The 27,205-nt window shown below is 37.0% G+C and overlaps 1 protein-coding gene across 2 annotated transcripts in view; it reads right to left on the bottom strand.

Moving 5' to 3' along the window:
- Positions 1–27,205, bottom strand: part of ZEB1 (zinc finger E-box binding homeobox 1) — a 127,501-nt gene that overhangs the window by 27,671 nt on the left and 72,625 nt on the right. For both annotated transcript variants that reach the window (XM_076331815.1, XM_076331816.1), the window contains exon 2: positions 1,298–1,498. In XM_076331815.1, coding sequence (XP_076187930.1) covers positions 1,298–1,498 — 201 coding nt within the window. The remainder of the gene's footprint in view (positions 1–1,297; positions 1,499–27,205) is intronic.

Here is a 27,205-nt window from a genome sequence, read left to right as displayed (position 1 = left end):
CTGGAGATGGCTGAACACCTGCCTGCCCATGGGAAGTAGTGAATGAATTCCTTGTTTTGCTTTGCTTGCATGTGTGGCTTTTGCTTTCCCTATTAAACTGCCTTTATCTCAACCCACGAGTTTTCTCACTTTTACCCTTCCGATTCTCTCCCCCATCCCACCGGGGGGGGAGTGAGCGAGCGGCTGCGTGGTGCTTAGTTGCCGACTGAAATTAAACCACGACATTATGTAACTGCAATTCCTGATAGGTATAGCCTGCAGTAGAGCAAAGATGTTATAGGAGAACTAAGAAAATAACCTACCTAGTAATTTAGCTGCAAAATACTCACTTCCCTGCACAGTATACCTTGGCAATAGCAGCTATGTAAAAACAGGCTGAGTTGATGCTATTCTTTGAACTCTCAGCTGCTCTCTCTCAGCTGGATTGCAGTTAGGGACCATATGACTGCTTTCCGTTTATTTAGATGTGAGGTCATGCAATTTGTCTTAAACCACCAGTTTTAACAAGGTGGATGCTAAAGAATTGCGGCTGGAGTTCAGACACAAACAGGGACATGCCAGAAAATATTCCGTATTTTTCAGGGGATTAAGGCCAAATTCCTCAATAAATTCTACTGATTTATACATTTACCCCAATTTGGCTCAAATGTAAGCATGCTGTGTGATATTATGAAACTCAGTATCTGATTCCACAGTAAAAGGCCCATTTCCTGATTGCTTCAAATTTTCAGCTTCTAAAGCTGCTGAATAATATGTACAACATTTACCGCCTTCCAGTGTTTTCAAAATACAGATTCATTATAAGATAGCAATTCTAAAACTAATAATCTAAAGATCATTTTTTCTGGCTATATTTTACAAGGGAAAAGGCAGAAGCAGCTCATAAGAAGAAATTTACATCTGAATGTTATTTTGTTTCATGTTTTTGGCTTAGTGCTTACTCCCCAAGCTGAGCAAACCCTGAAACTTACCGGGAGCTACGGCAGAGACCTGCCACGCAGAAAGACTTGGAAAAACTAAAAGCAAGTAACTAGTCTCTCATCACCCTTAAGAATGCTGCATCTACAGATTTGAAGCTCCTCTTTAACATTGCCAATGGAATGAATGCACCTCTGAATCTGCCTCAAATAATAAATAAAGAACATAACATATATTACAACAAATACATTAGAAAACCTCTTTTTTGATTGTGACTATTACATGTTATTTCAGTAACAGAGTGACCAAAAAAAGTTCTGTTGAATCTTCATTTTAGAAACCTTTCTCTACATAGCATCATCAGTGAAAATGAACATACCTTCATCTTCCCAGCAACTGTTCGTACTCCCTTCTCTTTCACTGTTTTCTGGTAATACTGTATGGTCTGTTGGCAAGTCATCTTCTGGCACGCTAGCATCACAGTCTGCTGCATCAGTTACACTTTCTTCTTCCACTATATGCAATTTATCTTCATCATCTGAATCTGAGTTTGCTTCTACCACGTTATTATAATTGGTGACTGTGGACAGACAAAAAGCAAAATACTGATCAATATACTCTTAATTTACAGCATGGAGGTCCAAAGCTTTCAGTACTGTGGCCAGATGCTATATCTGGGGCATCTCTATGGAGTCACATTGTTATTTCTTCTTGGCTTGTAAGCCACTTGGACGTAATGGCGGCACACAAGGAGACATCTGACAGCTGCTGGGCTTCCACCACTGCTAGGAACCACGATACCTCCCACTTCTGTACACCCAGCATAAGGCTGCACAAGAAAAGGCAGAGGACAACTCCAGAGCTGTCTTCTGGGCCACCCTGAAGCATCAGGCTTCCAACCGGATCACTCCGATTTGGATACCGGCATTATTGTATGTTTCCTTTAAGAACATTATGGCCTGGTCAATAGTCTGTGAAACACTTAATACTGACAAACAACGTTTTGTTACAGACAGATGTGTATAATGAGGATAGGCTGTATGTATATAGCAAACAGTGGGGCACAGAAGGAACAAAACTGTAGGGAAACAACTGGCACTGAAAACCAAGTGACCCCAGGCTCAGCACACTCCAGAGAGGGTAGCTCAGGCGCTCTTGTCCGGTCCCACGGAGCAAGCCCTTGTCTGCAGTTACGTACACTAGCTGTGCTCACCCAGTTCATCTTCTTGCTGGCTTTTCCTGGAACTGATGCCACCCCTGTGCTCCGGGTATGTGAATGAAGGAGCAATAAATGGGAACAATAAGGAGATTTGATTCAGAAGGGCTAAAGTGCTCCTCATCCAAGATAAAATGCTCAGCAGGATGAATGTGAAAGGAAAAATCTCAGAGGTGACTTAGAAAGGAAATCTTGCATAACGTTTTCCCCAGCTACCATGAAAAGGTAATAACTCTACTTTTTCAGCCTGGAGAACATATTGTGAGAGTCTTGTGGACAAAGGATTACATGACGATATATATGTTTCTGTCATATAGGAGCAGATTATTATTAAAATAGTCTTCATTTGTGAGCACAGAAGATCGGTTACGGCCATTTCAATTTAAACTGTAAGGATTATGTATTAAGAAAAGAATTACTTTCACAATCTGTTGAAATGTCTTGTTACTCACACTGAATTTAAACTATTAAACATTTATAGCTATATGTGTATTACTTCTTCACTGCCAAGTTTGAACTTCGTAAGAAGTCTGAAATGCTTCAAAATACAGTTTAAGAAAGAGAATAAATTTATCGATGAATAAACTAACAAGAATTGTCTTGGCTGCAGTACTCCTTCAGTGGTTATCAGAATTATACCTGGGAGGCACATAATCACGCTACTTTACGATACCTGCATCCTGTCACTGTTAGCACACGAGAAACCAGACGGATTCTTTCATGTGAAATCCTGCCTATTAAGGTAGATAAATAGCAAACTAGACTCCTGCTCTTCTGAAGTTAGCTTTTTTTTTTTTTAAAAGTAGATATTCTAGTCACTTAAAAATGCATTTAAGCAGGGAAAGCGAGTAACATTATGAACTGACAGGCTACTATCTCATTTCCTTCCAATTCAGGAGAAAAATATCTCAACTAGAACATGCATAAGCATGACAAAAGAGCCTTTTGAATTTAAAACAATCATTCCATGTTTCCATATTTTATACACAGTGTTATTTGAAAAATGTAGTAACGCCCCAGTATTCATGGTATCAACCTCTTCTAAGACAACAAATTTAGGCAAATTGCCTAAATACTAGTATCTGGTCCACTTGAATCAATAAATTGATATTCACTTCATATTCTGTAACTGATTTTGCAAAGTAAAATAGGTACTGTAATAGATGCCGTAACATTGTGTGAAAGAGAAGACACACATGTATTCCCTAACCAAAGCAGAAGAGATTTAGGAATTTATTTGCCTGAGAAATGGTAAATGCAACTTTAAAAAAAGTGTAAGAACGGACATAAAACAGAAGGAAGTGGAAAAACTATTTTAGCCTGTTGTCTTAACTGGGTTTTACTGTGATGCTTAGATGTAGAGGATTATTAATATAAAACACCAACGTATTTACCTTTGCCACACGCAAAGGAGATCAATAAGAACAGGGATCAAAATTTATAGGCATAAGTTCAGATTTCAGTAATGTAGATCATGAATACTCGATTTTTTAAAAATAAATTTCCTGTTTAGTTTGGGAAATTAAGAGGAATCCCTTAGATTAGATTTAGAGTGGGTTTTATGGAAAACAAAAATATAATCAGAAAGCTTGTCCTGAAGAATTACACTTATGGAGAAAAACCATCTCTTCTTTTCCTCATCATGTATTTTTTGATTTTAAATATAATCTATTCATTATTGCCCTATTTACCTTGAAACATTTTCATATATTCTCACTACACTCACTCATGTGCTAACTCCGCAAAACTTAAAAACTTCTCCATAAAAAGCGAGGAACAAATGGTCTTTGGGATTTCGGCTCCTTCTACCAAAGATCAGTTGTCAACAAGGCAACACAATAAAATCAGCAAGAAATCTGGCTCTATCATTCCTGTTTTCCTCTTACGAAGAGCTTTGGGGGAAATAAACTGCCAAACCTGCATCTAAAAGGGCTCGGCACATTTGGGATGGCCAGGCAACCCACACACCAAACACAGCAGAAAGTCAAGCACTTAAAATGATGGAAACATCCATATATCTATACACAACTGTAACTAAATGATTACATGCTGTTTTCCCTCTACAGGACCCTTGCCTCATCTACTGCAGTGATGGCAAATACACAGGGAACACTCAGTTTTATGGAGTGAACTGAGTATTTGTAGGATCCTGCCTCATTTTTTCAGACTGCAAAGTGATTGCTCACTTTCTATCCCCATCAGCCAGCAGTGTTCTCAAAGCCTCACTTATAGGATGTTAGCTAAAATGGGATTCCTCATTATATATTATATATCATATATTATATAAGACATTATCTATTATATATATTTATATACAATATGTTATAACTATATATTATATAATTACATGATTATAGATTATACATAATTTCCCTACATGGCATTCAGCAGGAATGCTTCAAAACATATAATTAACTGAACTATAGTAGGGTGATGGTATCTCCATTTTACAGAGAAGAAACTGGCTACTTCAAAACCAGAGGATTCTTTCGGCAATCCTGGCATTGCCACGTCAGTGTAAGGCATTTCAGGCCTTACTTTTCAGAGGACTTTGCATTTTTACAGCATTTTATATATTCAAAGCACACTTGTGTTCATTCGAAATGCAGCTGTGCTCAGAGCCCATGTACCTCGGCCTGCATGCCACAGAAACATAGAGATCACCTCCAAACTGACCTTCCAGCATCACATAAAAATTCCTCGAAAGACAGAGAATAAAATCCAGTCTTTCAGTGGAGCTTTCAAATGCCTTAGAGAGTGCACTTTTGATTCCTGCAGCCCTCTACTTAAATTACTATGCTTTCCAGCAATTAAGGCAAGGGTTCTGGAGGCAACAGCTTCCTTTAATAAACACTCCTGATTCATTCTCTGGGCACCATTCCTCCTGTGAAAAAATTATGTGATCACATAATTAAAGATCTTATCGTTATGCATACATGCAAGGGACAAATTAAAACAGTTTGAACAATCTTCATTCTGACATTTCCCAACTTTTTTTGAATGCTCAACTTTCAAAGTGTTTAATTTCAAAGAATGTATTAGTATTCTTTAATAGAAATGACGGTTAAAAAACAATCAAACCCTGTAATTTACTGTATTTTTAGTTAATTAAAATCTCATTACATGGTACCATACTGATGCCTGCATGGCTGCAAAGCTCAGCTTTAGCAATGCAGATCTGCTCCTGGTGCCCTGTGAGACTAAGGGGTGGTAGCAGGCTGCTATCTTCCTTTGCTTCAGACATGTTTTGGCAACACGTTTCACAGCTCTTTGAAAACATTAAAGAAACCCTGGAACTACGGCACCCGGCATCCAACTCCAGGGGTAACTGTCCTCCCCCTCCCCCTTCTCCAGTTCAATCCTAGAGCCAAATTTAGACCTTCCCTATCTGCACATCATTTTGGGTGTTTTCTCTTCTCGTCCTTGATATTTCCTCAGAATAGCCACTACTGAAAGAAGAGGACAACAAGCTCATGAGCCTCGCTTGATGCCTGGCACCACACTAACTGCTGAAGTTGGGAGTAATAAATTTAATTGAACCTTTTTGGATAGAGATTGAAATATACTCAATACAAAAGCAATATGTAGAGACTACTGCTTACAACCTCTGAAAGAAATTAAATGGAATATACATAAATGATAACTTCAAGGGGCTTCTAATTTGGTCAAATATTCCATGCAGAAAATAAAAAACACATGTAAAATCTCACTTAGAAGAACAGTTACAGCTTTCCAATGAAGTAACTACAAATATTTCAAACTTCAGTAATACCTCCTTTTAGTTAATATAATTTAAAAGTAGCTACTACCTAAACAAAATAATTCAGCCTGGATCACAGAAAACTGGCACAAACAGCAATCAATGTCTCCACAATGAGACACTGCTCTGTGAAAAGCAAGGACAGATAGAGAGGTTACGTCACCCTCGGCCACCACCGCTCCAGGGACGGCCATCAGCAGCAAGGGAGAAGCAGCAGACCACTGAAGAGAATCTTATCTTCAACTGCAAAAGCTAAGTCTGACTCAGATCATGAGCCATGGCTGTAAGCCTCTGAAAACAGGTCACCGGACAAGCACATACGATGTGTAACAGACATACAGGCCTATTCTGTCTACCGTATAGTATATAACCTTAGCATAAAAATGTACATTATTATATTAAACAGTTTCATTATTAATTTCAGCTTTACTTTCACAGATGAATAGAAAAGAAGGCCTCATTTTCAACGTATGTATTACAAATGACACTGAAGACTATTTATTCAAGAAAAATAATTTTTTTATATCATTACTATATATCTTCTGAAATAAAGATGAAATATTCATTAAAAAACAATACATGAAAAATACATCTTATGAACCATAATTACTTCTTTTCCTGTTGATCACTTTCTTGCTACAGTATCCTGATTCGTAAAGAATAAATGAGTATCTGTAGTTGAAGCTTTCATTGCTCTAAGAGTAAATGACTGCAAAATAAATTGCAGAAAATGAGCTTTGCTTTCTGGATTTTTACAGTCCTAAATGCAGAGATGATGTATGATGTTGCACAATTCTAATTAAAAAAGAAATATGTTCAAATGGAATCAGCGATTAAAGAGCTAAAACAGAGAAATATATTATTTTGTTGGTTTAATACAACTAAGAAACCATGATACATATGTCTAGTCAAATTCAAACATGGTATTTACAAGGAAAAGAATCTTTAGTGCTCTGATTTAAAACCAATGAACCCAGGAAATTTAAGGCGAACATTAATATTGCGGTGATTAAAGACTATGGGACGCGCTGCTTCCATACCATATACTATACTCGGAGAGTTCCCCAAAAGGCAAGTGACCTGGGTAGCAATAGAAGGAAAGCTTCTCAAAAAGCTGGCAGCAGGTACCTGCTTGCCGCTCCCCCACACAGATCTGCCCTCAGAATCATTAGATGACATGAAAGATGACATTCCCAACACGAAAAATGACCCAATCAAGTTTGTATCACTCAAATTCTGATAGGAATTTACTCATCTTAACAAGAAAAAAAGTATGGGGTGGAGTATGTATTGGAATAATTTGAGATCTGGTGGCAACAGCACAGAACTGCCCTAAAAAGAGGACAAACTTCAACAGAACTAATCTGTAATCTCTAATATGTATTACCAGGATCTAGAAGTGTACAGAGGGAAGGATGCTTTGAACCTGATCTGTTACAATATTTTCTTCAATACTTGCCAGTGGTCACTGTCTTTTATGTAGAGTCTGGTCCAACATTCTTACTAGCTGTCTCTTTTATACCTCTCCATACTTAATCCAAAATCCTACTTACTTCCATTGAAAAAATAAACTTTTAGGAATTTGTGAGTTAATACAAACACCCTTGAATTTTTTAAGATGTTGGACACATGTAACCAACACATTTGAGTTGTGTGGGCTCGGTATCTCAACATTGAAAAGGCTGGAGATCTAGAACAGGTGTGAGGGATTCTGATCTTTTAGAAATCCTACTTCTAAAAGCTCTTCCAAGTTCTAAGAAAAAAACCTGAAAGCTTATTCATGAATGCTGTTAGAAAATAAACCTTTGATTCTACAAACTGGAACAACTCCTGTGCTCTGTGAAGTGCATTCTTGGTTCGTGGATTTCTGCTCTGACAGCCTGCAATCATCTCTTGGAAACGATTTACTCTCTGCCAGCTCAACTGAAAATCTGCACCTATATATTATTTTGCTCTAGTCTTAAAAATATTTTAAGCATAATATATCGCAAAGGCAGAAACCTGATAATTTAGCATTCAGTATTTTATATTTAGGTTTTAGGGTATACTATTAATTTTATTACTACTCCTGAATGAAATGCCATACTTCTGCCTCTCCACTGATAAGCTGCCCAGTATCTTTACTAAAGTTAGACCTTTATGTTCTTTTCATATTTTTTCTCTCAGTTTAATACATGGACTTGAAATTAATAAGTACCTTCTATGCAATAATGTATACAGAACCATGTTACCATCTGAAGTTGAAACACAGGGAAGATCTTAAGAAAAGGGAAGGCCTATGTTGACGCTTCTCCTAAAATTCTCTGCCTGTTTCCAGTAGTTTTTTGGCTCCTGGGATTCCTAAATGAGACGTGTTGTCTTCATACCTAATAGCCTCATTTTCTGTGAATTTGTCTGGTTACTTTTTGAATTCATGAAAATTTTGGCATCCACATTATTCTGAGGCAAGTAGCTTCACAGCTCTGTGTTGTGGGAAGAATAAGTTTCTTCTGTTGATTTTGAACCTGCTCTGCACTAGATTCAGTAGGTGTCCCATAAATCCTCCCTATTTGTGTCCTCTATGCTGTTCATGATTTTATACACTTCATTGCACAGCCCTCTCTTCCAACATGAAGAGTCCTTGTCCACTTGTTAACTCATGCAGAAGTTGTTCCAGTGATCATTTCTGCTGCACCTCTCTGGACCTCCTTCTGTTCTGCTGCATCACTGTGTTTACGGGGGGGGGAGAGATGACAACCTAGAACTGCACCAAGCATTCAGGATCCACACGCATCATGGATTGGAATAGCAGCATAACAACGTGCTGTTTTCCTCTCTATCCCTTTTCTAATAACGTAAGTCATATTCTAGGACTTTTCTTGACTGCTACAAGTAATTAAACTGACACTACTATTCTTTTCTGTAACCCCAGAAGTGCTGTTCCTGAACGGTAACAATCAGCTCAGAACCCATCATGGGACCCTGCTCCTCCCTCCACATGCATTGCTTCACTTTTATCTACCTAGAATTTTATCTGCCTTACTACTGCTTGGCTATTTGGAAACACCATCATTATTTCCCAAACAAGTACAAGCAACCCTTAGTGAAAATATTCGCTGCTTCCCAATCATGTCAGAGCCTCCATCAGGCAGCAGGGTGACTTCCCGTAGTATCGGGACAGCCAGCAGCACTACAGAGGGGAGTGGAGGTGGTAGAACACATTACATTAGGCAGCTTGTTGAACTCAGTAAAAATACACTACAATGAGATCTCGTTATGTGGAAAGTGTGAGGAAACTGTATTACACTCTTAATTAAAGCATTCAAGAAAAAAAAAAACCACAAAACAAACCACCTCTGCCAGAGATTAGTTTCCGAAATAATCAATTTTAAATTTAATTTAAAAACATACTTGTAATTTTCAGAAAAGTCATTCTGCTTTTAAGAACAGTATATGTGCTGTAACTGTGGAGAATAGAACTATATTTTATATATAAAAGGTTGACTCACTGTTTATTTAGACATATACACACGTGAGCAAGCTCACACAGGAAAAGGGGAACGGGATTCAGTCCTTCCTCTGCCTGAAGGGATCAAACTTACATCTCCCATGTGTGTTTATATAAATATATGAATAGTTGTAAAAACGTAAGTCTAAATATTTGCATGTACCCAGCACATTTCTGATAATTTTGTTTAACTAATAAAAATCTCTTTCAAAATGTTTTTATAGTTCTTAACTGGATACTAATGTCCAGTCAAATGCAGTTTGACACACATTTTGATTGAATATTCCGACACAATAAAACCCATAAAATTCAAGAATCTTAATATGCACTAAGGTATATCATCTCAATGTACTGGATTATTTGGTCTTCTGGTCAACTCAAAGAAACTTTGAGTTCAAAATAAATGCTTTGCAAGTGGACTGCATACTAAAACGTGCTCTAAATGCTGTACCAAAAGTCAGACTGCATGTTTGGCTTGGCTTACACAACACACATTAAAATCAATGGTGTAAATACAAATTTTCTGCTTGTCAATTTTAAATCATTATTTTAAAATCAATCAGTATTTGACATTAAAAACAAACTGACCCTCAATGTTGAATTTTTCTATTGATATGGCAAAGTCTGGAGCAAAGCCCGATGATCTAAGTCAGGACCAGATCCCCAGCATTAGGGTAATGGCTACAGCTCTGGCACTAGACTCTGAGATGACATAAGCGATAGTTGGAGCAAATCTGGCAAACATTCCAGCCTCAGTGATTGAATTTTTTCTGCTTGCCTTTGTTCATCTGATCATTAGTTTGATTTAGGGTTAACTTAGTCCCATAGGCACAATTATATTGGAACAGGACAGTTTGGTAGTGTACTATTTAGAAATCCAGAAGCAGAAGCAGCTCCAGGTTTCCCAGTGGGGCAGACATGGTGGAGTTTCTGCCACAAGGTTGAATGAAGACAGACAGTGGAGAGCAGCCGGAGAATCTGCTGCTTTGGCTGCTCCTGGCAGGCAGCTGCTTTAGCCAACTACCTGCTTTGCCTATGACTAAGATGAGTTCTGGGCAGAATAATATACGGATTCCCTCCATCCCTCCCAAACTATTCAAACTACATACCTAAGACATTAGATTTTACGTCTGTATCATTTCCGGGATGCTGAGCCCAACACCAAGTCAGGAGAGGGATCCAAAAACAAGTCCCACTGATTGTAAAGGATTTGTAAGAGTTGCTGGTTCTGACGGCAAGGACAGCGAGCTTGTACCCACACTAGCAGGCAGGGTGGTGGAAGAGAAACAGAAATACATGGTGAAACTGCTGACAGTGAGGACTTAATGTTCACACTCTGTGTTTCAGAGTGGTCTCTTAATAAAACTAGCTCTAGTCTGGTCTTCTGGAGTAAATTTTCCTTAGTGGCTGCAACACACTTAAGAGTGCTCCCAGTGCCTATCTTCTCATTTGGTATAAAGAAAAGGCATGCTCCCAAGTCAAAGCACAGTGAGTGGGGACAATCAGGAGATTGACTTCAAAAACACAGTCCTGATCTGAATTACGACACTGAAGGATGTGCACCTGCAGCCAAACACCTGTGGAAGGGACACACACTTCTTGCCTGCAGAGTCTGAAGGATAAAATTTTCCATTGCTCATTCCACTATAAAAATGATTAAATGTGACTGGCACCAAAATCTCAGCCTGGGGGCTGAGGGCGGGGATGGACCTCTTGGGCCATCTACCCTGTTCCTCCCTCCTACAAGCAACCAGGTCATATACTCCCTTTCACAATTTACTTTTTGAAGGGATCAAGAAATTCTTGACAGACTCCTGAGTGCAGGACATACAAGCAATTGAAAGGAAAGCTATACGTGGTCTTTCCAGACAGCCAAGAGCTTGTGGTGACAGATGCCGGCCAGAACTGGTAACCACCGTCTGTTAGAAATGAAAGTGGATGAGGTTGTGTGACAAAGTTCTATGGATTGAATCCCATACTCCTCAAAGAGTCTGGATCTATACTGCTAACAAACATCCTGACAGAGAAGCTACAATAGCAATGCAGGAAAGCTTGAAAAGGACCTTTGGGAGCCAGAAGAACGATGGTGCAGAAGACATGGATGCCAGTGAGTACCCAGATCACTCAGCACTGCAGTGCAGGATTATGCAATGGAGCCCTAGAACTGGTACAAGTTGTCATATGCAGTACGCATAGCCCAGTAAATTGAGACCACCACCACCTCCTCCCTTTGGGCTGCTTCTTGAATGAAAACCTTTTCTTCCACTCACCTGAAATATCTTAAGACCATAGGCATGGTTGTTCCCATCTGCAGTGCTGATTGGCATCAACTCTGAGCATTACCAAGTATCATCTAGTAAGATGACCTGACCACAGCATCCATACGTGTTTAGGTAACTCCTGAGATTGCAGATGACAAGCTCAGCTGGGGACGCTGGTTTCACACTCATTAGAAAGGATCACCAAAACTACACAGGCAGACCTCTCAACCAGAAGCCTTAGTACAGAGGACCCTTGGGTCACCAAGTGGGAGCTCTTAAAGTAGCCCACGTACCTTATAGTTTTAACTGTCCATCACCTAGGCAATACAATCACAGCAGTTGTACACTGGGATACTATATAAGCCTTTCCTAGAAACACTAGACTCCAAATGCATGTCACTTTGAATGGCTTTCCAGATGCCGTAATGCTACATGTTAAAAAATTATAGAACTTATAAGGGCGGGAAACAACTTTAAAATCAACTCCAGTGCTCATATGAGAATTTATTTGCATGTAGAATTGACATGAGTCCAGAGATTAGTAGAGAGTACACAGACAAGTATTTCAAGTATTTAGTCTTGGTCCAATAATTTGAAAATACAGGAAAACATATGTTTATGTATTTATACATACATATACATACTTACATATATATTTTCAGGTTCGACAGCCTAAAATTAGATTTGGAAATTTATATCTATATATGTATACCTGTATCATCATATAAAAATAATCTGATTTTGAAATATTTCTCTTATTAGGGCTTCTTCAGAAAAGTAACTTAAGAAATGTAATTTTCAGCACGCTGCTTTGAGACTTTTCATTACTTTGCAGCTCTTCTGTGCTAAAAATAGAAGCTTTATAGTTTTGCAAAACGAAGGCTTTCAGTCTTTCAGTGAGACAGAGGGACTTGCAATGGTAATTTCTCTATTGGGTTTGCAAATGATGGTCCTTCTTCTGATCAAAAAGCTAACTATTGTCCGAATATTCTCTCCTAGTCTCTGGATTGATGTAAATTCTACTTGCAAATATGAAAATTCTCAGTGACAGCATAACTTGAAAAATGGTATTATTACAAGGTGCATATAGGTTTGGAAATACTAAAAATGGTCCCATAAGAAAAAAATTAACGTTCAGAAACAAGACAGCCGAAGGTATATGAGGAAATTAACTGTACCCTTTGCCTGTTATCACCATTGTACAAGCCAAGGCTGCAGAGCCTTCTACAAATGAGAACTTAACTCCGTCTGTGTAATTCCATGTCAACTGCTGCTGTCAGGAAGTTTTACAAAAACTTAAAGTAAGTTTAATAATTTAAGGAAGTATTTACAAAAACTTAGAGTAGTGAACAGAAAGAACCATATCGCCTCCCAGCATTTTTTTTTAAATCTACCGGAAAAAAATAATTTCAATAATTTCATTACAGCTTTAAACATTCAGCAGGGGAGAAGCCATACCTTGGTTCATTCTTCTCTCTTGCAGCTCCCCCATTTTAAATGCTGTCCCTCAGGTAGCCTCATAAAATGCAGAAAAGTGTTCGCTCATTATAGGTGACAAAACCTCTCCTATGCAATGTGGAAGTTTTACGAAGTATTTATATTTGTAAATGCATGTAGACAAAATAAATATCAAATAGGAGGCAGGGATAGCCATGTAATGTACAGGCAGGAACATTTGACTAAATGTCTGCCCATTTTTCTTCTCCTACAGAACACGCATAATTTTCCCATAAAATTATACGGGCATAAATATAAAATATATAAAATCCTGATGTTTATGATTTTTTAAAGAATCTGAATTTTCAAAGAATATACTCTGGGGACCAATTCTGAGTAGGCAGTAATGATCTAGTCATTCTCTGCTCCAAATTAAAGAGGCAAAAAGTAGAAACCTTTCCCTCATGTTCTATTTCATCCCAGGTAAGTTTGCACTTCTGTCACCAGTATTAGTTTTATAGTCTATCATTTTACTCAGAAGACTGGAAAAACCAATCTACGCATCCGATTGGTGTCCTCACTGCCAAGTACAGTCTGACAGCCGCAATGGTTTACTGCCTCCGAGACAACTGAGTGTGGGGATCATTAAAATTAAGCATGAGATGTATAAGTATCTGAGAAGTCTTCATCTTTTAGTACCTCCAATTACTGAACAACTGGAAACGGTAAACTAAACTGAGGAGAGGCTGAGGAGGAAGTATTTCCATGGGTTACATAGTCTGTTTTACTCTTCAAAAATTATCTGTCCGCTGGTGACTGCACCACTCTGCTCTATGTTCAAAATGCTCTATTTATAAGATGACCACATTGTTTCTACATGGTTCCTACTCCAGATGCTTGACATTTTTTTTCCTTTATAAAACTTCTCACGTAAAAAAAAGTTAGCTAAGAGAAGTATTTAAAAGGCAAGATCATTAATTACTTTCTCAGAGACAGATTTTTAAAAATAGATGAATTACTACAGTAAAAATTAACCCTTGCACACAGATAAATGTCACCAAGTTTAAGATAAGCCACAGAAAATTGTCTCATCATTAATTGCTGCTACGTACCAATGGGTATTGGTACTAGGTACGAATGGGTACCAATCATTTGGGGGAATGCGGTCAGTTACAGGAATTTATTTGATTTCAGCAAGATAGAGATACTCATTGTAGGAGATATATAGGCATAAAACACAGGCAAACACCATAGTAGCATGCTTCAAAATTACACACAAGTTCCCTCATACTGACCAACTTGCTAAAAAAGCGCAGTATCTTATTTGTCTTCATAACTCTAGCATAAATTGAATACAACTGTGATATAGTTGCTTTAGATTTATCCTCATTAAAGACTTAATCTGAATTACAGTTTGGTAATTACCTTAATCTATACTGAAAAACTTGACAGCCGTGTTTTAGCATTATACATAAAAACTCAGGTTAGTACAAATTATCAATTGTAACCAAAATCACTCCATGATGCTAACTCAATCACTGTGTGAAATAATTCCACTCTTGTGGCACCCTTGCATGGGTATCCACTCTTACAGAGCATCCACTCGTGCCTGAATTGGCCTGAATCTTGTGCCATTAATTCAGGTATCATTAGGCCAGGTTAATTCTTCAGGAAGACACAGTTGACGCGTTTACAGAAATGTCTATTATATACTTCATAATACTGGTGATTTTATATAACATCATTACCTAGGTTTATATACAGTAAATATTTATTTCATGGATAATAAAAAGACTGTAATAGAGGAATACCAGTTTGGCTTACAAAGTTTGGAGACCCTCTTAGATACAAGGCAGAAGAATGATACTCCAAGTGCCAAATTTTATATACAAGAGTAGCCTATTACAGCAATTCCTTCTTGCCCCCAAAGTTTTGTAACTATCATAAGGTGCCACTAGAAAAGTCTTCAGCATTAAGAAAATTATATACATGGTAGAGATATCACTGTAATGAATCACACATCTTATGAAGCCCTGACATTTTTCTTTACTCATTCCTAAATTAATGGAACAATAAATTATGCAACTTTGAACAGATGCTGTATATAAATATAATCTAAATTTAGAAATTATCAAAATAAATTTATTTAGAAAGTATAATTTTATTTTCATTTCATACTTCACAACATTTTTTCTTAACCTCTGAGTAATTTCTTAAATATACCTCTTTAAAGAGAGCTAGTTTGTCAAATGCATAATGGTCAGCTATTTATTCTGACTATAGGTTTAAACACTCCAGTATTCAGGTAACTCCCTTGGCTGTCCCCTGCTTATGACACAGGAGAAAGGACTTTTTTTTTTTTTTTTTTTTCAAATGGTCTTTTAAGTTGACAAGCTACATTTTGGCTTCACTCTGATTTCACTTAATAATGGAAGAGCATTTTTAATGGTGTTCTATGTTTCAGTTTTCAAAATGTGGGTCCTCACTTTTGGATTCAGGGTAACTAATTTGTAGAGATTATATGTTATTATCACGACAGAGTGTTATATCAAACATTCCTAATTCACTTTTCTTGAAAATAAAGATTACAAAGAGATGTTAGAATACTAAAATGTAGATGAACATAGTTTTAGTATGTAATTTGGATGATCTGGTTTGCTTCATGTAGCTTTGTATCTTGAATAAAAGGAGTTTATTACGTATATTCATATATGACATGCACATAATTTTTTGCATTTATATTCACAGCTGATCAACCAAAACAATAGAAAATTACTGTTTGGGAGTGGTATGACAAGTTCCAAGTCTCTCCAATTTTTAATTATCTACTATATTTTTACAATACTCATTTTTACATTACAGATTTTTCACATTACTGATTTTCAAGTCTTTTAAAATATTAAATCACTGACCATTTATATAATTTATTTGTGTGAAGTGGGAATTAAAGCACCACCTAAATTCTAAGTGTGGCTTGCTCATTTTGCAAGATAATGAACAGCTATCATTCCCAGAAATCTACTGCAGTGTAGGAGCATGAATAGAGAGACAGTAAAAAAATATGCAATGGATTTACAGTGTTTTACTGGATTTCAAGGGTAGACATTCCCTGGTGTTCTATTTAAACAGATGGATACATGAGATTACGAAAGGTCTCATCTCTCCTGTTTAAACGGAAGTACAAAGCTTAAGGAAAAGTTTAATTTTCAAAAGATGCATTCCATAAGGATATTATATGTTGCTAAAACGACAATGGGAAATTATACGTTAGTGAATTTTTACACATTTAAATAAAACTTTGTATATTTATACAAATCAGAATGAAACCTAACGGATATTTCTGACAATAAGGAAATAAACATATTTTGCCATAGTAACCTCTTTGCTTCAAAAGGCTGTGAATGTAGTGCACAGAACACTTTAGCAAGATCTTACTTTTCTTTGAAGATCAAGTAATTTATGATAGATGCTTCCAAAGGCAGGGTTGTTAACTTCTTTAAAACTGTAATCCGGATTTGCACTGTTCCATTCCTGTACACAAATTGTTCACATATAGCTACTGAATTTACCTGTGAAGGCAGTTATACCCAGATTTTTGGACCGAGAACTGGACAAACCAGCTCTTCGGCCCCCATGTTGAAGAATAACTCTCATCTAGTCATTACAATATTTCACAGACATAGTTAGCGCATGCTTCAAAAGCAGTCAGGTTCACGAAGAAGGTATGAGAAGAGAATGCCACGAGCTTCCAGGATTGCACAGCTGTGCTGACTCTGTGACACTACAGCTGCTCCTCACCAGAGAGAGATGAATATTCAAACCAGCATTGAGAAGGTGCTGCAAGAATGAAGAGGAAAACATACAAGAGCCTCTTGTTGAAATACAGACTCACAAATGCACTCTAACACAAAGAAATATTAAATTTAGGCACTAGCCTAAATTAAAAAAAAAACAAACTCATTCACTTCTCAATATAAATATTTGGATGAACTAGCAAGCCATTAGATGTACTAGCAAACTATTTCAGATTGTTTTCCTTAAAAAGTGAAATAACATCCTGAGAAACCAGCACTGCTAGCCTTGAAGAATGACAGTCTACCCATCAAAACAGTCTTAATGAATAAGAAAATATCTTGCAAAGCCGGGAACTTCAGAGCAGACGTAACATGATGACATGATATTATCTCTGTCTGAACTTACGTAGCAGAAAATGCTATTATTAAGGAAAAAAAAAATCTTACAATCTTAACACTAATTGACAACTGAAAATATTGAGTGTATACGTGATCCCTAGTGAAGCATTTTTTTGAACGACTCGTCTAATTCAATACGTAGATACTGAAAAAAGCATGCCACAGGAAAGCATGCAGTTTGCTTAAATACTGCTAACGCTTGAGCACCTGCCTGGACTCCTCATCACCGCCTCTTGCGGCCAAATCAAGCGTACCCCTTCCCCTCTCCTAACAGCTATATGCATCTATAGATAGCATATTCACATAGACTTTGATGATCTGTCAGTAAGTACGAGCTTGAAATCTGACAAGTTCAGTTCTTTGAGCCTAAGCACTATATGAGTGAAGACAAATGGAGCTGGCCCAGCAGGCCATCGCCCGCCTGCTCTGCAGTCCTGAGCGCCGGTGGCATGCACCAGGTAGGGCTCCCGCTCTTCCCTGCTTCCCCTCCTGAGCACTAAGTCACTTTCCGGATGGCAACCCTTGCCTTTAAGCCTTATATTACACTGATTCCAGTTCACTCTCCTATTTCTGAATCCTACCAGCAACTGAAACTCCTATCAACTACTGAAAATTTGTATATTAATCAGTGATTTAGAAAAAAATCTGCCTCCTTCAAGAGAGGTGTGGAATTCACAAACCAACCCAGTACAGGAAGAAGGGGCTATAATTGGCACAAGGGCAAGGATTTCCAATTTTTATCTAATTTTACCTAATTTAAAGAATTTATCTAGTTTAAAGAAGCAACGGTCAAGAAAGCATTTTTCCAATCAGAAGAGAAATAACTTTCCTTCCTGAACAGTAATTGGTTCTGTAACATGATGGAGTTTCAGAAAAAGCGGTTCTGTCCGTAGTCCTCTGCTGCGCCTCTGGAGAAGCTCCCTCAGCTGCTTTGCTTCATTCAGCCTCACGTTTGTTTCTTTATAAACTCCAAAGTTAATTATTCCTTAAACTATTTCAGAATTTCACAAAAAAAACCCTCAGGCAAAAATATTTCTAATCTTTCATTAGTTTGTTGCTGCCTTTTTTTTTTTTTTTAATATAAAAGAGAGACCGAAGATTATCTATAATTATTATTTGGAGGGGCAAATGAAGTGTTGGCATGATATAGAAGAAGTGAGAAACAAGAGCTTTTTGTTGAACATTCTTCAGTTAGTGTAACATTACTGTAATATAAGCTGAATGAATAGTAGCTAATAAACCAATGCTAAAACCTTTCTTAAATATTCGTAATTACTTTTTATAGTATGCAGCTACATGATACACTGAATTTCCAAGAAAGCATGCACTCATGTTTGTACAGGATCAACACACGGCACAGTAAAGCTTGTAAAAGGTTCCCAACAAATAAATACTTTAAAAAAGAGTCCAGCAAATGAAGATGATTTAAAATAGCAGTCCATAAAAGACAACTGTGAGATTTTAACTATGATATTGGTATTTACTGTACAGCAGGTATGTTCCAAGACTTGTTAATGGTGATGAATAACTGTACTCAATTTAGTCCAACACCTCCAAATTCTCACTGTCTACAAGGATGAAGTTAAACATTTTGAGATTTTAATTTAAAAGAGCTTATCGGTTTCATTTGACATTGAAATTCATATGTAAAGTGAATGAACAGCAATAAGGAAGAATCTAACAAAGGATCAACTATGGGGTAGCTTAAATAAAGAGACCAGTTTCAAAAAAAAAAAAAAAAAAGGACAAAATACCCAACCCCATATTTAGTCATATAAATGACCTGACATGCATTACAGGCATTCTTAAATTTAATTTTGCCAGCTTTTTGTAAATAAATGCAAAAGACAGTAAAAGGATAACAAAGACATGCCTGATTTCACAGTAATACCGAGGAGGACAGTAAGAAACATCTGTCAGTCACTTCAAGACAGAGACTTCCTCTTCGTAAAGGCTACTGCAAAACCAGCTGAGCACTAATTAACCACGATGGGAGTGTCTGGCTTAAAAAGAAAAATGTTCTGCTTAGGAGGCAAATGATTTTCAAGCTTACTGTATCTGGTCTCTTATAAAGAGACAGAACTTCTAAAAAGGGAGAAAAGCTTATGAATACCTTGTGAATTGTTTGTTACTGCTTCACAGTCAGTCTCTTAGAAATTTCCCAAGAGCTATCTGGTTAAAATTACAAGCCAGAGAGATACTGAAGATAGCAAAGGCATAGTGTTACCTGTAGCTATTTTAGCATATGTAATCCTTTAATTTTACATACAGTATTTCTATAGCACATTTTAGTTTTTAAGAATCTTATGTGCTCTATCAGATCAGTCCAACTGCAATTCACTGACATGCTACAAAAAGGAATAACAGCAATAACAATATTGGTAATAAATATAAAACATTTTAATCTAGTTACTCCATTTGTGAATCTTAATAATGGATAGTTGGCTATTAATATCTCAGATATTAAACATCTCTAGGTTTATAAGCCTTTATTTCCTAGGGGAAAAAGAACAAAGAAACATGGAATTTGAAGAAGAATGAAGCATTACAGTGTGATCTGACCTGACTTTTGGAACTTCTGAAATGAGCAATGTGTTTTCCAATCTCTGATAATTTTTCCAAGAAGATACCCACACCCATTTTTAAGATCTATCTAATCTTCTACTTCTCTTAAAAATAGTTGAGACATCTTAATGGTTACAAGTGTAACTAAAATGATCATGATCTCCTAAAACAATGAGGATCAGGGAAGGGGCTAAGTCAACCCCTGACGACTACTGCAGGGGAACTGAGTTTTTTGAAAGCCGTGATACCATTAGAGAAAGGGAGGTGTAGGGAAGTCTATTGAGGATTATGACACAAGTGCAGTCAGAGAGCAGGCGGCTAGTGAGAAGTCGTCACTAAGTAGGAAATCAATATGCCCATGAGAGACAAACGGTAAAAATGAAGGTGGAAGGATGAGATGAGCAATGCTTAAAAAGAAAAAACCCACAACTCTGCAAGGTAGCCTGACAGAAATAGCACTTCTAGGAAAGGCAGGAGCACAGGGAAAAAAATCCATTTCCACCGTGCTGAGAATTGTATGGAAAGACTCTGTGTCTAACAGTCGTCCTAACTTTCCTTCCCAGCAGAGAGTACAACACTCAAAGGTGTTACGGCCAGTATGAAGTGCTGCCTGGTAAAAGTCTAATGAAATAGTTGAAAATATTATAGTATATACCAGTAACAGCCAAATACATCCATACTTCTCTTGGGATCCAAAGTCAGATCAACAACTTTCCTCAACTCCTGGACTGTTAAGAAAGAGAAATACTAGGATGAATCTTTGTGGCTAAAGACACTGTGTAGAAGCTTGAGATATCTGTTGTGGACTGGTAAAAACTGAGACTCCTATGAAATCTCTTCCCACTTTTTTTTTTTAAAGCCCAACATGAGACATGAGGTGAAATGAATACTCCTCCCTGAAAATGAGTCAGTAAATTTACCCTTGCCTTCAGAACACCCATCTTTTTGCAAGCTGATATAAATGACATATTGGTTCTTTTTGGAGGACGAGGAAACTAGAGAGATTGGTTCTTTTTGGAGGACGAGGAAACTAGAGAGATAAAGAGCAGAAGATTAAGAACAGACTCACAAGGCTTCACATTACAGTTTAAATACTACATGACTTAAAAAAACCTCTTCAGCGTAAAAGTGAAAATCAACTTTGTTTTACCAGCTAAATTTAGATCAATTAGTAATCACTGTGCTCTAATAGGAAGCAACTAGTTTTGGCCATTGCAGGTAATCACTGTGCTCCGGAAAATAGCAGCTGTAAAAGGTACTGTAACAATACATCATCTGGCTCACTTATGAGGTCTGTTGATTAACAAACTCAAGGCCACACAAGTATTCAGTAAGGAAACGAAAGGAAAAAGAAAAAAAAGAGGGAGTAGAGTGGGTAATTAAACTTTTCCAACCTCAACGTTACTACACAGTGCAGAGAAACACATGTGAACATTCTCCACATTGGCTTCAGTCCAGGTTCCTTCTTTGACTTATTACAATGTCATATTACCACTCGTATCAACTTAAAGCCATTAAAAACCATAAAAGAAACCAAACTTCCTTAACACAAAAATGATTTAAACTTTTTGTGACTAGGAGTTTTGAACAACGATAGGTGAATTTTGAGATGCAAAACTTTCAGGCTGGCCAGGATGATGAAGAATTTAAGATAATTCAACTCAATAGTTAGCCAAATTGTAATGTGCCTGCTGACCATCAATAAATAGCGTACTGAAAGGACAGCAGCACTACATTCGCAAGTTACACTGAAGGGAAGTTAAACATACAAATGGATGTCAGAAAAGGTAGGAACCTTGAAGAAATAAAAAATAAGACATGAGAGTATATACTAAAGCCTATCCCAGAATGTTCAATTCAACAGCAAGTTCAGGGAATTTTTTTTTTTAGATGAAACAGTACAATCTTAAGGCATTTTTATGAGAATAAGCCATAAATAAAAAATATAAGTGCAATATAAAGCATTTTAGGTACTTAGAAAAACTTGCATAGTTCCAGAATTTTGTTATTCCAAAGTTGTTTTTTTTTAAATTAAATTCGGTCTATTTTGCACAGCTACGTACTCTCTTCTTCAAGCCACATTATATTCAGATTCCTTTCTCCATGAGAATTCCCAGGCATTTTGACTGACTACCTACTATGGAAACACTCAATGCTACAAACCAGCCAACTCCTGAGTGGAATATCCCGTTCATTTCGGGCCAGCTAAAGCAGAGCTGTTATCAGCTAGAATGGCTGAAAGAATATATTGTCATAATTTGAACACACCTAGGAAACAGCATCCCTGCTCTCTAAAGAACACAAGCTAGTTCTTAAGAACAGAAGTAATGCAGATTAATTTTACAATATATTTATTTAAACAATATCTAGATCTTGCAGTAGTCCATTAACTCAGTGCGCTTGGAATACTAATTCTGCACTCTCTCATTTTAGTACCTTATGGGGTAAAACCTGTGAAATTATGAGCTAACACTTAAGGAGAGATATCCTGTATGATAGCATTTTGTTAGCAGCCACTTATTCTATTAAGAATTTTTAAAGGATCTGGCAAAATTATAAATTGTTTCTATAATTCTACTGTGATTTGTACCATTAAGTATGTCAGTGCAGTAGTATCAGTAACGTTCTTAGTAATAAGTTAATATGAAAAAATTAATTTCTGCACCACTTATTAAACACTTTGAATAAACAGTTCTGATGTGCACTGTAAGATTTAAAGTATGTTCAGGCCACTGCTGTAAGAAAACACTGTAGCAAAGAAAAATGACTACCGATTTTTGGTTGCAAGAAACTCAAGATGCACATGAAATTCCTTGCAAAGTTCTGACATACCCTCTCCAAAATCATTTAAAATGTCTTAGCTTTTACACTGTCACCATGGGATGTGCAGACCTACAAGGAGCTACTTATTCCCATAAGCCAAGACACAAGAGTGAACAGGGGCTTTAATTACTGTTCACCTTTCAAATGAGTCCACTAGGTCAAATGAGATACTAGTAACAGCAGAGCATAAGCCATAAAGTTATTTGTGGCTTATCAGCTGTATGGATGAACACTGAGTATTATCTGATTATCAATCTTATCTACAAGCTCAGTGATATCTATGTATGCTGTTACAAAAAACTGAATTACTTCAACATGATTTGCAACTAAGTCCCAGTCCTTTTTTCCTTGATTCTTATTTTTGAATAGCAATGAAAAAATACCCGATCGCCTTCCTGAAGTTAGGGATATTTAGAATCCTAATCTAAGATGAAAAACATCAAAGACCAGTCTAGAAGGTATTACTCTCATCAGAAAGACAGATGTCTGACTGCTTGATCAAATTTGTTTGGAGCTACTATCTCCGTTTGGGAAGAACAACATCTGATTTTTCCAAGTAAAAATGGATTTGTTCACTCTTATTTTAATAATACACTACAGACAGATCATTAGACACAGGGTAAGCAATTAATTAACCTTATGCAGTTAAAGAAATAAAAATAAAATTATTTTTTTAAATAATAAAAACGTCAGCCACATATACCTGCTCTATGCACTTGTCAAAATGCAGCTTCCCCTCAGAAAAATGAGGTACAACTGAGCAGCATAAACGTTCTTATAGAGGTTTAGCAAACAAGGAGCTGTCAACTTCCAATAAGCTATTATTCACACCTCTTTAATCACTGCCACAGAGTCGATTATAAATAGCCTCATACATTTTTAAATAAGGTCATTCTGAAATGAAACAACAAAGAGGGTAGTAAATATTCCAGTACATAGGCAATTTAAATTCTACAGCATAACAGAACTGTGCATTCTCAAAAATTCTGTTTAAAGAAAGCCAACAAAACCGTTTATTAACTGGTGCAAACAGTGTCAGATGCATAGTCTCTGTGAGATCAATAAACCAGCCCAATTATGTGATAGTTTGCAAACAGATCTGAAAGAAATGAAACTATTAAGACTTGCTCATAAAATCCAGCTCCAACAGCATTATTTACAAATATACAGTAATACAAATTAATACAATACATGCATCGCATGAGTAAATCTACTACGCAAAGATTTTACACGAATATGAAACAGCACCTCTGTGCCTTCCCAGAAGCAGAACACAAATAAACAACTTATGTAGAACCCTGATTCATGAGAGACCCTGTTTTCTATTTTTCTTGACATTTTAAAGAATTAGAAATTAATACATAAAGAAAAAACAGAAAAGAATTGCACAAGTAGGAGTGAGTTCTTATTTTTTCCCCTCTTCCCCAATTTTTCTCAAGTTCAAGATTACTTGATAAAAGCAGATGACAAAATATTGCTAGTATCAAATCTTTACTAATTAGCTTAGGGGAAAAAGATAAAAATTAAAAATATTTACAATTATGCGGAATTTTTCTCAGAAACATTATAATAATTGCAGATGTTAAGTTGACAGCAATTTAAAGAAGTTAAATTTAGCACTACCAGAAAAAGAAAGAATTAGAAGAAAAAAAATAACCAAATAGTTCCCATCTTACTGACCCTCTACTGAGTTGTTACTGTGATAAGTACTGGAAAGCTCCTTCCTATCACAGGTTTTGATTTTTTATTTTGATACTCATCTTTGTAGATAGACACTTACCTGTGGTTTTTCAAAATCACAAAAGAAACACCTACTGATACATTGTGCTGTATCTGCCCAAACATCAATAGTCCTTATTGCTCCACTGTGGACAGTTCATTCCAGAAAATGGGTTCCATGATTAGGGGACCCCAATAACGCCCCCCCCCCCCCCCCCCGCCTTTCTGAAGTATTAAAAATTTAAGCCTCACTTATTTCTTAGATTTAGCTCAAAGGCATTTTGAGCGTGAGGTGAAGTTTATTTAGTTCACAGGCTGCTGTGCATCTGATTCTTAAAAAACTAACATTTCACATGAGCAGCAAACACACCTAAATCTTCCTGGCTAGAAACACCGCAATATCACATGTGACAATGTCATGTTTAAGTATTCATGCATTTGGACAGACACAGGAGGCATGAGTTCATTCTGCTTATACTCCGAGTTGGCCATGCCCAGAAGCTGTATCCCCATGGCACCATGCCTAACCTAACAGCCCTGCTGCGTCTTCATGCTTTTTCATGTTCTCACCATAAAGCAAGAGTGACCTCCCAGGTAAAAGGCATTCAGATCAATTAAGAACTTCATAATTATCAAAACCTTTACCTACACCTATAAACACCCTAGAAATCAGTGTAAAGGATCCACTGATGGTTTGTTCTCAGTCTTTTCCCACAGTAAGGCAGTACTGCTATTCTACACAGCTATATCTTCTAACTGGATTCCCATGTCCTAAATAAAGCATATCACAGCAGCTTATGCAGTGAAGGCAGAAAATTGCTGCTGACCACAGCAAAATCTACATAAAAGCAAGGCATGACTTCAAGAAGCAAACTTTGCTATTTCAGTTCCCAGATAATACAGAAGTAGAAAAGGTTCAGATGTCAACAGGCATCTCAGGAACATGTTCATTTCTGCATTAGGCATGCTACTTTTTCATCTAGTTCAGTGTCATCTCCCTCACAACAGCCCTTACTGAATACTTAAGAAAGGAAAGACACCAGCCAGAAGTTGGGAAATAGCTTACACAAAGAAACACTGCTTCTCAACCTTAATACCACCGAAGTCTGGTTCACACCCCAAAGCTTGAAAACTTTGTTTTCTTAGGTGTACGCCCTCCATCTACCTTAAGTTCCATAATTTGTTTCTAATAGTTAGGACAGTATTCCAAATACATTTAAGTTTTAATTGCCCCTTTTTTTTTTACCTATGTCAGGGAAATGGATGAATGTCTGAATAGAAACTAATTTTTTTTCCTCCAAAAATATGTACTATCTTATATGCTTTAAGTGCATCATCCTCTGTTGTTCTATATTCATTGATAAACCACCCCTGATTTTTCCATTCGTTCTGTAGAAGACAGTTTTTCTATACTCCCATCCTAACAACTTTTGGCAATGACAAAGCCTCTTACATGCTGTTTACAATATGTTCACAACCAGAGTTTTCTGGAAGAAACACAGAGTCAACTATATGTGATTTCTTACTTGTAGGAGCATTTTGGGAGGGGGGTTTCAAGCTCTTCTTAATATTGAGAAGACATCTTCATTGAACTATCTGCAACAAAACAGAAACCTTTCTTCTCATTCAATAAAGAACTAGGTTTATAACCTGGGAGTTGTGAGAAGTCTAGTGTACAGCAGTTTCAGTGGTTGCTGCGAGTCTCACGATAGTTTGCTTTCAGCTGCTTCACAACCTTGGAGAAGCTATGGAGGAATATTAAGTTCTGATAGACAAAAAAAAGAACTGCGACACGTTTCCCGCCACAGTGAGAAGAGCATAGATCAGATCCACAAGGCACAATGAACTGGAGAGGTGACAAGTCTGAACTGTGAAGATCTTTCAGGACAAAGCTACTCAGCACTATCGTCAGAGATCAAGAAAGTTGTAGCCCCACAGCGACGCTCCACGAGAAAGTATGAAAGGATCATGCACATGAAACTGATCAAATCACAAGACCTTTGGGTACCAGTAATGACGCTACATATTCCCAATACCAAAAAAAGCAAGTACACCCCAAAGTACAAAGAGGCCTAGAGCAGGATGAGCCCCCAAACCAATGAAAAGCAGTAAAGGGAAAGACATAAAACATAATAAAACTATACCTGCTATACCTGTCATTTGTATTCATTAGTATCAGAGGTGACCTCCATGAAGAGTAAAAAATAAAACAAAAATGGTTTGAGTTTTATAAAATATATATAAAAATACACACATATGTATAGATTTACACACACATATGTACATATATATAAGTACGATTATTTATGAAGTGCCTAACATCCTTGAAAAGCATTGCAACCTATTTGACAGTCAGGTAATCTACAGGGGACACAATATCACTGTAAATCCTGCAAGGAGGACCCCTCTCCTTGCTGTGTTTGTACTCTAACCACCTGAGCTGAGAACAGAAGCAGGAGTGGAAAAGGGAACAATAAAACACAAAAGATACAACTCAGCTAAGAACCAAAAGAGTTAAAAAGAAACCAAACTCTCACGTGATAGAAGAATATTACTCAATATGTTAGGAACATGACACAGTAAGTGGAGAAGAATGTGATATACGTGTACAGATGAAAGTAGCACAATGGCTACGCCTATATGAACTGTAAATGAGAATGAAAACCAATACTTACACAGCAAAAACTTTAAAAACTAGCAGGTGGACAGCCCACATGGGATGAAATCTCATCTAACTTGATCAAGTTTAGAGATAACGTTCCAAAGAAGATCTTGGGGCACAGGCAAACAGGAATCTGCACACGAACATGAGTTCACTGCAGTAGA

The sequence above is a fragment of the Aptenodytes patagonicus genome, chromosome 2 (genome assembly GCF_965638725.1).
Source record: "Aptenodytes patagonicus chromosome 2, bAptPat1.pri.cur, whole genome shotgun sequence".
NCBI lineage: Eukaryota > Metazoa > Chordata > Aves > Sphenisciformes > Spheniscidae > Aptenodytes > Aptenodytes patagonicus.
This window is presented reverse-complemented; position numbering and strand designations above follow the sequence as displayed.